Raw genomic sequence first — 14,291 nt, forward strand, 5'->3', positions numbered from 1 at the left:
AAAGTTAAACAGGGCTCCGGGATCTCACAGTGCTGAGCTATCAAGCAGCAGATTTAATGCAATGTGGAGAGGTGTGAAGATGTGCCCTGGGGAAACTGCCCAGCTCATGCTCAGACTGAAACGCAGCGAGTCAAATGGAGGATTTACTCGGAAAGGATTAGAGAGCGAGGCAGAAAGTGTCCTCACAGCACAAAAAAAGCCTGAAATCCATCGCCCCAAGACATCGCAGAGATCAAAGGTATGGTGCGTTCAGAGAGGGTGAGAAAGTTAATGGTGGGTGTGTGTCGGTGCAATGTGGCAAGGATTCAACTGCCTGTGCAGAAAACTGCTGCCCTGCTGACTTCCAGGAGCTGGGAGAGCTGGCAGGAGAAGGGACACCTGGGTTTCCCTTGTTTCCTTTACTTGCCTTCACCTGCTGAATTGCAGCAGCGTTCTGTCAGGACGGGTCACATGGTGTCACTTACAGGCTGCTTCTGTCACCTCCTCCTGCCATCCTCAATCCCCGGCCAGGGGAGTCACAGTGCTATCCCATGCACCCGGAGATACTCAGCTGCATGAGAGCCACAGGATCAGCTCCTTCCCCGCAGCGACCTCTGTCCCTGCCATCAGCTCCCTCCCAGTGGCCATTGGGACATGTGGATCCTGTGGATTGCAAGGCTGAGGAAGGAAGGACCCCTAAACAATGCATTCCAGCTTTCCCTAGGGGAGAACAAGGCTCATCCCATATCCCTGCAGCACCCAGCAGAAGTGAGTCCCCATACTGGATATCACCACGGTCCCACACACTCGACCATCTCTGCTTTGCTGCTGCTTTGTGACCACTTATTTATTCATTCAATAAGTGGCTTGTAGATCATTAAGCCCAATTGTCCAACCTCCTGTATAAAGAGTATCACCCAAGCAGCATCCTCATATCCTCAGCACATGGCCAGTGCAGAGCATCCCTTTGGAGAGCATCCAGCCCCAAGTCAAAAGACACTTGGAAGTGATGAACTGACAGATCCCAGGGCAGATTCCTCCAGTGACTCATTACTGTTGACTGCTGGAAATATGTCACTTATTTCCTGCCTGAATTGTCCCAAATTCAGTTCATCTTCCACTAGAGCAGAAGGTCTCAGCCCATGGTCAGCCAGCTTCCAGGAGCTGATGGACATCTGAGGGGTCTCAAACCAGGAGACAGACAAGTGTGGAGAGCTGCAGCTCTCCACAGGGAGGGCCATACTGGGGGAAGGCTGTCAATGAAGAGGAGCTCAAAGGCATTGTGCAACCTCTCTTCTTCCAGGAAGGGCATTTTTCCTTCCAGGAAGGGCACATCCATCACCAGTACTAATTTCAGCAGGAGAGTTGGTATCCATCCATGCACTACAACTTTAGAAGTAGGGAAGGTTGCAAAGACATTGGCAGACTTTCCTTCCTCAAAGCAGTTGGTTTTCAACCAGGTGATTCCAAAAGGGTGGGTCTCAGGTGATGGGAGGATCTTTCTGGACCCCCTTTCCCTGTTTTTGACCCCACAGCCTCACACTCGTGCATGACTTGCGGACTGACGAAAAGTTGGTTTGCCCCTAGAACATTTTAATGAGAACAATTTCGTGTTGTCATCAGCATCGGCTGCTTCAGCAGCAAGACAAAACAGAGCTCACAGGGACACCCGCCTGGTTATCCCCATCCAGAATGAGTTACAGACATACCGCGGTCACAGCATCCTCCTTTCCCATTATCCTTGTGCTGCTGTGCCCTTCTCCCTCTGGTGGCAACGGGAAGGTCTGAAGACCCTCTGAGTCCTGCGGGCACCACCTACAAACTGCAGAAACACGTGTTCTATGACAGCAACGTGTCACCTCCCAGCAGCCGAGCCCCTCCTGCCCTTTGGAGCGACGCTCCTGTCCTGGGGGTTGCGATGCTCGCCCCAAACTCTACATTCCATAGGGAAGGAGCCTTTCCTCTCTGCAGCAGATATTTTGCTCACTGCTGCTTCTTCCCACCCCCACAGGGAAGCAACCTAAGGCAGCAGAGAAGTTGGATGATAACTATGCACAGGGGGTGCAATGCTTTGTAATTACTTGGGAAAAAGGGAGGAAGCAAAGGTTCCTTTTGTAGCTGGTGTCACAAAGCCCAGGAAGAACTATTAAAATGAAGAACTATTATTGCACGGAGATGCGCAGCGTTGCATCCATATGCCACAACTTCAGAAGCGGGGGAAGTTTGCAAGGACGTTTTCAACCAGGCGACTCCCAAAGAGCAAGTGTGAGGTGATTGGGAGGATCTCCCTGGAACTGGCATCGCAGCTGCCTGCTTTGGAGAGGCTGACGGGCGCTGGAGCAGAGCGCAGCCTCCTCCCCTCAAGGAATGGCGCTCTCCCTCCATCCTAAACACCTCCATGCGCACCCCCAGCTCTCTGGCCAGCAGAGAATCCGCGGTGGGTGCGGGTCCCGGGGCAGGGTGCCCGTGTCCCCCGCAGGGTCCCGCAGCCACACGAGGGTGCTGCAGCCCCGCGGAAGGCGGCGGGCCGGGGCCAGCCCCATCGCGCTGCTCCGCTCCCGGCCGGCCCCTCGCCCCTGTCCGGGGCTCGCCCCTACGTGTCAACAGGGGATGTCTCACTGCTCAACCCCGCAGCCGGGTTAGAAAACGCCCGCTGGAAAAAGTTATCCCGGTGCCAACTTCATCCTCGTGTGCCAGAGAGCAGCAGGGAAGCGCCGTTACCTTTCTCCACTTCTGAATGCCTGTAGAGCTGGCTGCTCTCATTCTCTCTACACGTCACAGGAATCTCAATTCCTCAAGGGGAATAAGGGGATTTGTGTACCTAAATCCCATCTGCTAGAGGGAATGGGAGATATTGGGGGGGCAGAAAAGGAAGAATGATCTGTGTTAAAGGAGAGCTGCCCAAGGAGGAATCTTGGTCCAGATCCCATCAGGGGAAGATGAAGAGAGACCCAGGGAGTGGTGCAGGCAGGTAAGGAAGAGGTGTCTCCAGTGCTCAGGGGTAGGAGGGATCCTGGGACTTAAACCACCTGAGTGTGGCTTGTGCTGGGTCTCCACTTGCTTTTCTTCCAGCTCCAGACACCTTGAGGAAAGACATGTACTGGTTGTGTGAATCACATTCACACATTTAACCACAGAAGGAAGGAATGGACCTTCTTAAAGATCACCTGCTCCCAACCCATCCTGCCATAGACAGGGACAGCTTGAATTAAACCAAAGTTCTCATCCAACCTGGTGTTGAACTCTGCCCGGGTTTGGGGCATCCACAACCTCCATGGGCAGCCTGTACCAGGGTCTCATCACCCTCACAGTAAAAGAATTCTTCCTAATGTCTAACCTAAACTTCTCCTCTTTCGATTTGTACCCATTTAAGCACCAAAGTGTTGTTCTGCAGTCCTAGCTGGGCTTCACAGCGTTGCCCATTTCCTGTTTGAGCCAGGTCAGTAAAACAAGTTGTTGGACATACAAAGCACACCCCAAACCCCAGAGACTGCTGGGTGCAAGCACTGTCCTTGCTCTCCTGGAGCAGCAGGAGACACTGTGCACATCCTTTGCCCACACCAATGCCAGAGCAGGAATTTGGGAGCTCTGGGCTTTAGATATCAATTGGGACAAGGTAGGGATGCCCCCCACATGCAGCAACACTGGCAGTGTCCAGGGGAGAGCCAGTGGCTCTGATCTCTGGTCCCAGGAGAGCCCTGATGGGATGGTGCTGCCCAAGCAACCGAGCCCAGCTTGGTCCTGCTTCCCCTAAACTTCCACAGTACTTCAAAATAACTGCAATGCTTGGGCCTCTCTCAAGTTTGCCTTGCAGGCTTTTCGTGTTTGTTTTCTTTTGAGCCAGGAGAGTTCACATTCCCAAGCTTTTCCCTGCAGCCAGTAAGCAGAGTTTATTTTTTTTATATAAAAAGAAGAAAGCAGAGCTTTGCATGTAACCTCAGCTTCCCTGAGCAGGGCATCACCCTCAGGCACTGCACAGGCAGCTGAGAAGAGGCTGAAGCAGCTGGCAGATCTGGGGTTTGGAAGGGGGTTCTGTAGCCTCCCTTCTTCCTTCCCATGCCAAAATCTCCATCCCAGCCACATCTCCAACCATAGCAACATGTACTGGAGAGAGTCCAGTTTATAAAACCACTGCCTTTCTCATTCGAAAACAAACAGGGAAAGAAAACAACCAAGTGGAGCCATTTTACGAAACTAACACAGACACTGACAGGGCAGCACCTCCCAACCACCAACTTAAGAAAATACGGGAAAACCAGAGAAATGAAGCATTTGTTTCCCAGCAATCTAGTGCAAAAAAAAAAGGGGGGCTACTTAGCTTGGAAAATACCATCAGCTCCTTTACATGTCCTAAGAACAGAAAGAAGAGCAACCACATCTTACCTGAGCTTCTCCAGCCCTCCGGGATTTTTGAGTGAACACCAAGCTTTGTAACAACTTGCTACTCAGGGAAGGAAAACTGAGCAGGACTGCTTGTAATTCCCAGCTCTGCTGAATTTAAAGGATCAGCACAAATAATGCACACCTAGAAAAGAGGTTCCTCTGCAGGCCAGGTGAGTGCAGAGGAAAAGGATGTCTCTTTAGAAGTCCCAGGACACTCCGGGCTCTACAGTGGGGTTTAACATCCTGCTGGGGCTGGACCCAGCTGCTGCCCAGCTGCATCAGCTGCTCCCGAAGGAAGGATGTATCAGAGCACAATGATTTGTTTTTATTGGGAATATTTGCTTCCTGCCACCAGGATGCATGTGCAGCAGCAGAGAAACATACAGGAGTTCAAGACCTTGTGCACCATGTGAGGCAGAAAAGACTTGTTAAAAGGGGTCTGTGTTACCCAGACATCTGTGTGAAGGAGAAGTGGCCAAAAGTGAACTGCCCACCTTCCTCATAGTGGGAGAGCAAAGAATTCCACTCCAAACTTCACCACACAGCTCAGCCTGAGGCCACAACTGCACTGGGATGGAGTTACTGGGACAGAAACTTTTACCTGAGCTGAGCAAAGGTTGAAGAGCACTCTGAGCAGGCGTGTCCCCAGTGCTCAGAGAGGTCTCAGCAAGAGCATCTCTGAGGAGAGCAGAGTCCAGGGCACAGCCTCAGTGCATGCACAGGACCGCTGGAAGGGGAAATTATTTTCTCCTCATTCTGGCTTGCCCCTGTGATGTTATTCTAATTCTGTGTTGCACTTAGAGGAGGGAGGAGGCACTGAAGAGCAGAGGTTTCCTTCTGCCTTCTCCTCCAGAGGGATCCTCCATTGCTGCTGCTGCCAGGAGCAGCTCCTGGCACCTGGGGACAGCTGTGTGGCCTTTGTCACCATGCAATACCCTGGTCCCAGCCTTTCCTCTCCAATATGACACTTATGGGTGACACTGCAGAGCAGCAATACTCCCTTCAAAGCCCCTCTGCTCATTTCCAGAGCTTTCTGCAAACACCAGTTAGTCCAGGCTGTGAATAGCATGGCAGCAGTGGACAGCAGGAAACAGCTGAAAGAAAACACCCCTAAGGCGATCATGGTACATTTCCCAAATAGCAACAGCCATTCTTTGCCCAGAGAAAGGCTACAAACAGAGGGGGAAAACTCAGTCTGATGCCCTGGGGCCATTTTCAGGTATTAGTGGCATGTGGACTAGACTGCCCTTTGGGAAAAATCTCTGTCTGCAAGCCCCCTGTGTTGTGCCAGCATCTCAGACTTTCCAGAAGTCCCAGAACTTTGTGTCTGGCAAATGTGTTCAGGCTCTGTGTCCAGGGTAAAGGATTCCTGCTGGCTTCTCCAGGCAGGTTGCTCTGCATCTCGCTGTGGTGAGGCTGAGACAGAAAAGCCACAGCTGTTGCTGGATGAGGTTGCCAGGAGCTCAACCTCAGCAGGGCTCTGCCTGCAGTGAGGCTCCTGGCAGGGAGCTGTGCCCCGTGGCGTGAGATGAGGTGGCCCAGGGAGCACTGAATGCTTCAATGGCCTCACAACATCACCCCTGAGATTTTGACTTCCCTGTTATGCTGCCTGGCAGGCACCTGCCTCCTGTCCTCCCTGGTGGAGAGGAACCTAAGGGACCAAGTCCTAAGGGATGCACGCTCCCAGAGATGCACATGGCTGGGCAGGAGAAGGGTGGCTGCTTTATAACTTCTGCTACCAACAATATCTGCTGACTAAGAGACTTTTTGGGACCCTCATGATTTTCCCTGCCTGATTCATGGAATATTCATGACCAAGAGGATAAGGCACATCTTCCCCACGACAGTTCCAAACACAGAAAATCTTTCCTTTGATGACCTGTTCCTCCAGGGGTAATCCATGTGCTTTCCACCTCATCCTCATCAGGAGAGAGACAAACCTGCCTCCACATCCCCTTCCTGCATGTCCCTTCTCTCTGGCGACTTCTCTGACAAGTTCCAATGGCAGTGGAAGTTCATCAAGGCTGCACTGAACATCCCCACGGTGCAGGTGACCTCCCTGACATCTCACACACACACACACACACATACACACTCTCCCACTCACAGGAGGGACCAGCAGAGTCAGGATGAGGGGGTTTGGCAGGTCAGTCTCTCTGGTTGTTACCAGTAAGGGGTGGTGGCCAGGAGGATCTGCAGGGCCATGGAGAAGCAGGGCAGCTGGGCCACGCTGTAGGCCACGGAGCGTGTGGGTGCCCTCAGCTGCAGGAGGTAAGCAATGGTGTGGATGATCCGTCCCACGCAGAAGATGAGGAAGTGGATCCTGGCCACTGTGGGACTGGGATCCAGCAGGGAGTAGATGGCTCCGAGGAAGAGGAAGGGGAAGATGTTCTCCATGTCATTGCGGTGGGCTCTGAAAAGCAAGATAAGGTTGTTCCTTCCCACCAGAATTCCCTGTTTTCTCTCATTCCTTTTAGCCAGAGTTCCCATCCCTAGGTGCTGCTGGACCTCTCCATCATTGGATAGGGCAGACACAGCCTTCAAAATTGTCAGTTCTCCCTTACACACAGAGGCAGGAGAATTTCAATTTAGAGGCAGGAAAATTTCACACCCTGTGTCTCTCCCTTGGGACACTGAGCTCCTGAAACTTTCTCTCCGTGACTGGGATGCCTTTGCCACAGCAGATGACAGCTTGAGGGTTGGAGCTTTCAAATAAACAGAGCAAAACAAAGACCCTGTGAAGCTGCAAAAAGCTCAAAACTGGTGTGGTGCCAGCACGGCATGGCCCCAGATGTGGCCATGCTACACAACAAAAGGCAGTTCCAGACCACAGCTTCTCCAGTGGAGAAACTCACGGGATGAGAAGAGTTTGTGGTTTCACCTCTGTCCATAAATGCATCCAAAGGGGACTGGGGAGGAGTGGCCCAACAACCCCCACAGTGCTCCAGCAGCACATGGGTAACAGCACCACAGTATGGCTGGAGGGGACATGTGGTGACACATCAGCACTGATGGGGGCAAACCTCGTGCTCCAGATGAACATACACCTGCCTGGATGTCACAGCATCACTCCCAGCACCCACAGCATTACTGAAACAGGATCTGCTCGTGCCATGAGTGTGGGTTGTGTCCTTCCTCCCCCAGGCACCATCCTCTGAACAAACCCCAAGGAATTGGGGGTTCAGCAGGGCTGGAAGGACAAATGGAAGAAAGGGGAGAAAGGAGAGAGCTGAGAGGCAGCCAGGGGCCTCTCTAAGAGACAAGGGGTAAATATCCTGCCCTGCTCTGTCCCTGCCCTGCACAAACTCCTGGCTCTGCTCCCCTCCAGACACAGTCTGACATGAAAAGCTGACATTGCCCTTGCTCTGGGGAAACACCTTAGATTGAATCTGCCTTCTCCAGGGCTGCAAATAGATCAGCAAGGACAGACTCTATGAGCTTTAGCTGACCAAGTCAGATCCCAGGCTGCCCCAGGTTTTTGCTGCAGCTCCAGTTATTTATTTTTATGGAAGTTTGCTCTGAAAAAAATCAAAAGAAGATTATGATTATTATTTCTGCTATTATTTTCTTTTTGCTAGGAAGGAAATGGATAATTTTCCATCCTCCTGCTGGCTATTAGGTCATGCTGGATGCTTTCTGAAGCAAATGCTGGAGGCAGTGGGACATGAGCAATGAGGTCCCCACGCACAGTCCACGGCTCATGGACACCAGGGCACAGCTCCAGTCCCTTTCCTCTACATCACCAGGAATCCAGCCTAGCACCTGGGACACTCCCTTCAGTAAGAGGGACAGGAAATCAAGCCCAGGGCTCAATAACCCCATGTTTTACCTCTGAGAAACTGTGATTCTTGCAGAAGAGGGGGAACATTCAGAGTTTGCCCAATCAGAGAGGCAAAAGTTATTGCAATCCTGTTCAGCCTCTTCCCAAATCCCCAAAAAGGGCAGCTGCCTACAGCACTGGGACCAGTCACTCTGTTGCCTGTCCAAGCTGTGCAGGGATCTGGGGTCCTGTCAGAGCAGGACACAAGGAACCTTTGAGTGTGGGTATGGGATGAGACACTGGGAGTCTGAGGGACTTTGAGCACCTAGAAAAGGGTTAGTCAGAGCTGGATGTTAGATGCAAACCCGAATCCTTCTCTTTCCCTTGCTCCAGTGCACACCATGCTCCTGGTTAAAGATTAAATGCTCTAAGCGTGCAGGATCCCACAGCAGAGCTTGAGGCAGTCTGACCATCCAGAATATTACTTGATTAACGAGCCCTGTAGCTTCCCACTTCTTCTTTGCCAGCAGCTGGTGCAGAGGGAATGGTGGCATGAGAGGGAATGGTGGCACAAGGAATGGTGGCACCAGAGGAAATGGTGACACCAGAGGGAATGGTGACACCAGAGGGAATGGTGACACCAGAGAGAATACTGGCACAAGGAATGTTGGCACCCCTCACCTGCGGCACCGCTCCACGTCAGGATCCTCACGGAAGAACTGCAACCCCCCATTGCGCAGGGCGTCCTCTGGGTTTGCAAATGCCTGTAAGAGAGAGTTCCCCCCCTACTTACAGTCCTCAGGAACCTCACAGGTAGGAGCTTTACCCCTAATCTTGAAGTCTTGTGGGGATTTTTACCTGCCCCGATTTGTCACCACTCTTTATAAAAATGAAGGTCACTGCACTTCCACGCACACTGTCCAGGTGTTAAAGCCTGCACCTCCCCAGGAGTTCTCCTTGTCCTCCAAAAAACCCAATGCTGCCTGCTGAACAGGTCCCACATTGAGGGTTTCAAGGGAGCTCCCACCTCACCTCAGCCCACTTCTTCCCATGGAACCCATTCAGAGGTGACTTTGCCAGCGAGTGAGATCACTGCTGGCAGAGAGCTTACAGACACAGTGCAGCCTCCAAAAGATAACCAGGACTGACAGATTAGAGAATATTCCCTGGCTGACTTCTTGGCAGTGGCACCATGTGGCTTTCCCATGGGGAAATGGGATCCTACACTAATAAAGTTAAAAATGAAAATTATTTGCGCGAGCTCCCCACCTATGCTCAGAAGCTGTTCCTCAGGGACCTGGTTACATCTGACAGCTACATTTTGCAGTCTGGAAAGGGCCCTGGTGCTTTCTTTAATTATGTTACAAACCCAAACAGTCCCAGGGCTGGGGCATCATTTAGAATCACAAGGGGAGAAGACACTTCATCAGTTACATCAGGGTATTTGTATTCTATCTGAGTGCAGAAACGTCCCTCCTGCTCCACTGACGCAGTCAGAAACTCCTCAAATACTCTAAAACAGATTTTACAGAAAGCTGGGTTTTACCAGGAGCTGGGGTGAGGGTAATAAAAGTCCAGTTGGCCCCAACTCCTGATGGCAGCTGGTCCTCCCTGTATTTTCCCCGCTGACCAAGAACCATTTCCTCCAGCTTTGTTTTATTCCCCACGACTTGCTGCTCTCCCGGAGCATTCCCATGGCCAGTCAGCCCCCAAAAGCTCCAAAGCTGCTACATTGCAAGAAAAAGACCATTGCAATGATTTCTTCTTAAACATTTTTTTTCCCTTCTCCTTTTTTCCAGACCCTGCAAATTAACTGTAAACAGACTCTTTCTAGAAGCACCTCACCTGCTTGGCATTTTAGATCTGATTATTATTTAGATTAGGTTTCCAAAATTATAAACATCAAGCTACAGATGGTAGAAACAAACAAAAAGGGTCAAAAAGAAGTGAGATAATTATCTGCTGCAGCTATGAAACAAGTTTTGCTTTCAACTGAAGAAAACTCAGCTTGCTTCAGGAAAATTTTGTTGAACTTTACAGGAACAAAAGAAGAAAGAAAAACTACAGAAACCTAAGCAAAGAGCCAGAAAGGGAGGAGAAAACCGAAACTGGATCTTACCTTCTTTCTGAGTCTCACTTGCCCCGTAATGATGGCAACCACATACATTTTTAAAATCAAAATAGTGCTGTAGAACGTGAATGACAGGAACACTTTATTTTCCATCATTTTGGGAGAACGTGCTGCTCGGTGGATTTAGCACACAAACCCAGGGGAGATTTCTCCTCTCTCCTGTCCTCCTGGCTTCCAGAGAGCCCCGCAGGAGGGAGGCAGGAACAGCTGCGTTGAAACACAACACAAATCCTCTCATTTTCCAGCGAAAGCCCCGCAGCTCCTGTATCCCCCGCCAGGCTGCGGGGACAGCAATGCAGCCTCAGCCCCACATGGAACACGGTTCACCCGCTCATCACAGCCCGCGGACGAGCTGTCCTGAGCCAGGACACAGCGCCCTCGAGGGGGCCCTGGCACACAGCCTGACCTCCGAACCCTTTAAACCAGCCCAGCGCATCCCCCGTCCCACCTCCCGGCGTGTGCCCCAGGGACGGAGCCGCGCTGAGCATCCCTGCCTCGGCAGGCGCTGCTCACCCGCGGAGCGAAGCCCTTCGGCCGTCCAAGAAGGAGTTAGGGAGAAGGTAAGCGCCTGCCTCAGCCGCCTCCAGCCCTGTACTGGAGCCCACTCCTCCGGGGCCGCGCTTCCCGTCCCGCCCAGTGCTGGCTGAGCGCTCACTCCCATGGCAGAGGCAGCCGAGCCTTTCCTCCAGATCCACCTGCCGAGGGATGGACAGGGGACAGAGCTGTCCCTTGACCCACCTCCTGGGAGCCTGGGCTCCGGGAATGACCAGCCTGGAACCCACCAGGCACGTCCTGGACCACAAAATCCCAAAACTGCGAGAAGTGAAGAGCAACCTGTCCGCCCCAAAGTCAGCTCATCCTGGTTTTCTCTGGGAGGATGAACCAAAGCAGCCAGCTGGAATTTTGTCCTTGGTTTAGAAAGTGCCATGTGAATTTTGGAGATGGCTTTTCCTCAGCCATCAAACGTTATGGAATAAAGAGTGGGATGGAAACCTCTGCAGGCAGCTGGGCTGCTACTTAATGCAAACTTAACTCCTTCTCCCCCAGTGCTAGCAGCAGCAAACCTCAGCCAGCCAGAGGCATGGGGGTTGACAGGAGCTCTTCAAATTTATTAGAGTAGAAGGGCTGGATTTGGTGTTAATTTCCTTAACACAGGGAAAAAAAAAAAAAAAGAAAGAAAAAAAAGAGAAGAAGGAAAATACTTAAATACTTATTTCAGGAAAATAGAAAACTCTTTCCATTTGCCCTCTGAGCCTTTCTCATGGCCATTCTGCCCTGGTGCTGCAAACCCAAAGACTGCTCCATGCAATGCTCTGGCTCAGCCCCATGACATTGGAGTGTGCCGGTGGAAGCACAAAGCAATGAAGAAAACACAAAGCCAGATGTGCAATAGGAGCCAAAGTGCAAGCACAGAAACTGGATGTGACTCCTGTGGTGGCATGGCATAGGGGTGAATGTGGAGTGGAGGCCGTGTGGCCTAGTTTTTATGCCTGATACCCAGAAAAGTTTTGTCAAATAAAACCTCCTACCAAGAAATGCTCTGTACAACACACCCACAAATAACGGAAGATTTGATCACAGTTGGCAGCTCTTTGCACTATAGTGGTTAATAAGGTGTAAAAGCACCCCAGATTCATATCTAACTGGCAGAGAAGAATTTTACTTGAAATTCCTCTGACAGATTTGTCCTCCTCTCCTGCCCCACAGGGGTCATCTTTTGGTAAGTCTTGTGTCCTCAGATATGCTGAATGTTAACCTGGGAAATGAAGACAGTGATTGCCATTGTATTGTTAGTGCTCTATAAAGCCACTCTGTAGTTCAGGCATTTATTGTGGGCAATCCAAAAGAACCATATATGTTACATTGAATAAATTGTGCTATTCCTGAACCCAGCTTGGCTCTTTTGAACGTGACCAGACCTATAGATCACAGACGATTCGCGCACCTGGCATGGGGCCTTGTAGTTACGTTTTTTCAACAGTGCAGAGAGCATTTGAAAACCCCAAGCACTTGGTTTTAAGGGGGAGGTACTTGCAGTTGGTCGCCACCACCCTGGCGTCGGGGAGGCTGCAGAACAAGTCCTGGCAAAGCCCAGTGTCAGCTCTGTGGCCTCTGGCAGGCTGCTTCCGTGGGGGTGGGAGTGGGGACACCAAGACATGCAGCCATGTAGATTCAGACTGTGGAAAGAGCTGGGGTGTTCACCAGCAAACCACATCCAACCCCACCCACACATCCCTGGAGCTCGGCAGGGTACTATAAACACCATAATGCCAAGTATAAGTAGGCAGTGGCAAAGCCACATCCCAAACACTGCTCCCCCCATCCCTCTTCTCCAGAGCTGATGGGGATCAGCCCATAGCAGAGAAGACCTCGGTGCCCAAGGACTGGGGTTATGCAGGGCCAGACCAGCCCCACGGCATGGATGAGATATTCTCCAGCAGCCCCTTCTCCCAGGAGCCTGGAAGAGGGCAAGCAGCCAGACCCTTCACCAACACACCACACCCTCCATCCAGCAGCTCCAGTTTTTACCAGCTGACGATCCAGTCCACGGGGTCTTTGGCAGTGGGACCTTTTTCCTTCATGCACCTTCTTCCCCTCCCAAGGCAGCCAACACCTCTCCAAGCAGCAGGAATATGCACCTGCAGACAAGCCAGGACTCCTCCTGCCAGCCAGCCAGCCAGCCTTCTCCTTGGCATCGTTCAAACACTGGCAAGGAGCCCTGGATAATTTGCACCAGCAACTGGCACCAATTTACATTAAATGGAGAGATCAAGAAGTACGCTTTTTTTAGGGATAAGCCCTCGGGGCAAACTCAGGTATGGATGTGCTAATTTTAAAAATGGGTTTTTTTCCTGTGTTTTTTTAATGCATTTCGAGCCCCTTTCACTGTTACACAGAGTGGAACCCCAGAGGGGAGGGTTATGGATGGGGATGAGGAGCAGAAGATGACTGCAAAGGCAGGTGTAACACTCCTGGGATCCCAGCTCCTTTCCACTTTACCAGGTTCAGTTCATGCTGGGTAGAACATCCACACTTGCACCTTCCTGGCTTTTGAGACCCAAGGCAAGGCAGCTGCCGGAAGCGTGTTCAACCATCCCATTAATCCATGAGGAAGCAGGCTGTTAATATTAATGGTTTGATCCTCCTCCACAGATCACATCCTGCCACGACAGAGCCCTTGACTGAAGAAGGCCAGGTCCTAAGGGCTGTATGTCTTTAAACTACAAGTCATGCCTTAAACCCTGAGCATGAGAGGTCTCAACCCAGGACAAGATCTACCTAAACCAAACACAGCTAGCAAAAAACACTGCTTTTTTTTTTTTTTTCCTTTTTTTTTTTTCCTGAGAAATTATTAATAAAAATCCGTATGAGGCTTTGAAAGATTGGGTCATCAGGTTAGACTGACCCCAGGAGCTGTAGAGAAATAATACAGCATTTTGCTGGAGGAAGAACTGAACTGTAGGAGGCAAAAGGAATGAAAAATTCATGGGAGGTGCTTGAAAAAAGTACATAAAAATAGAAGCCTGTAAAAGCAATTCTGCTTTGACAAGGTTATGGAATAAAAATCCCACACAGGTTATTTGACCAACTGAATTGTGCTACAGTATTGTGACTGCATTTTTCCACCCTCGCTACGCTGGGGAATTTCCTGGTGGCAGCAAAAGGAGAGGGTTGGTTCAGTGGAGCACTGGCACGTCCGCTGGGGCGGCACAGCCTGGGCTCCACCCTGATCCCAAAGGGAAGCTGGGGTGGCACAGCCTGGGCTCCACCCTGATCCCAAAGGGAAGCCGACACTTTGAGCAATTACAGCTCAAATTCCCCCAAATTTTCCTTAACGAGCAATTACATCCCACTGCTGGGGCTAAGCAAAGAGCCCGAGGGGCCTGCTGCAGGCTGGAGAAGAGGGGCAGGGCACGTGGGTGGCATTTCTCCAGCATGCTTCCACATGCTGGTGGAGAAGGGGCAGAGCCCAGCTGGGAATTTGCTTGCCCTGGGCCCATAGCTCAGCCCAGGAGCTGAGCTACGTTCCCAGCTTGC

At 51.3% G+C, this 14,291-nt stretch overlaps 1 protein-coding gene across 1 annotated transcript; it reads right to left on the bottom strand.

Moving 5' to 3' along the window:
* Positions 1–4,081: 4,081 nt before the first annotated feature.
* On the bottom strand, positions 4,082–10,465 carry PTGES (prostaglandin E synthase). Its single transcript, XM_066332758.1, has 3 exons — positions 10,242–10,465; positions 8,804–8,886; positions 4,082–6,775 (listed from the first exon to the last, which is right to left on the bottom strand). Exons 1-3 carry the CDS (start codon positions 10,347–10,349, stop codon positions 6,526–6,528), a joined length of 441 nt encoding a protein of 146 aa, XP_066188855.1. The 5' UTR covers positions 10,350–10,465; the 3' UTR covers positions 4,082–6,525.
* Positions 10,466–14,291: the final 3,826 nt, after the last annotated feature.

This window comes from Sylvia atricapilla, chromosome 19 (genome assembly GCF_009819655.1).
Source record: "Sylvia atricapilla isolate bSylAtr1 chromosome 19, bSylAtr1.pri, whole genome shotgun sequence".
Lineage (NCBI taxonomy): Eukaryota > Metazoa > Chordata > Aves > Passeriformes > Sylviidae > Sylvia > Sylvia atricapilla.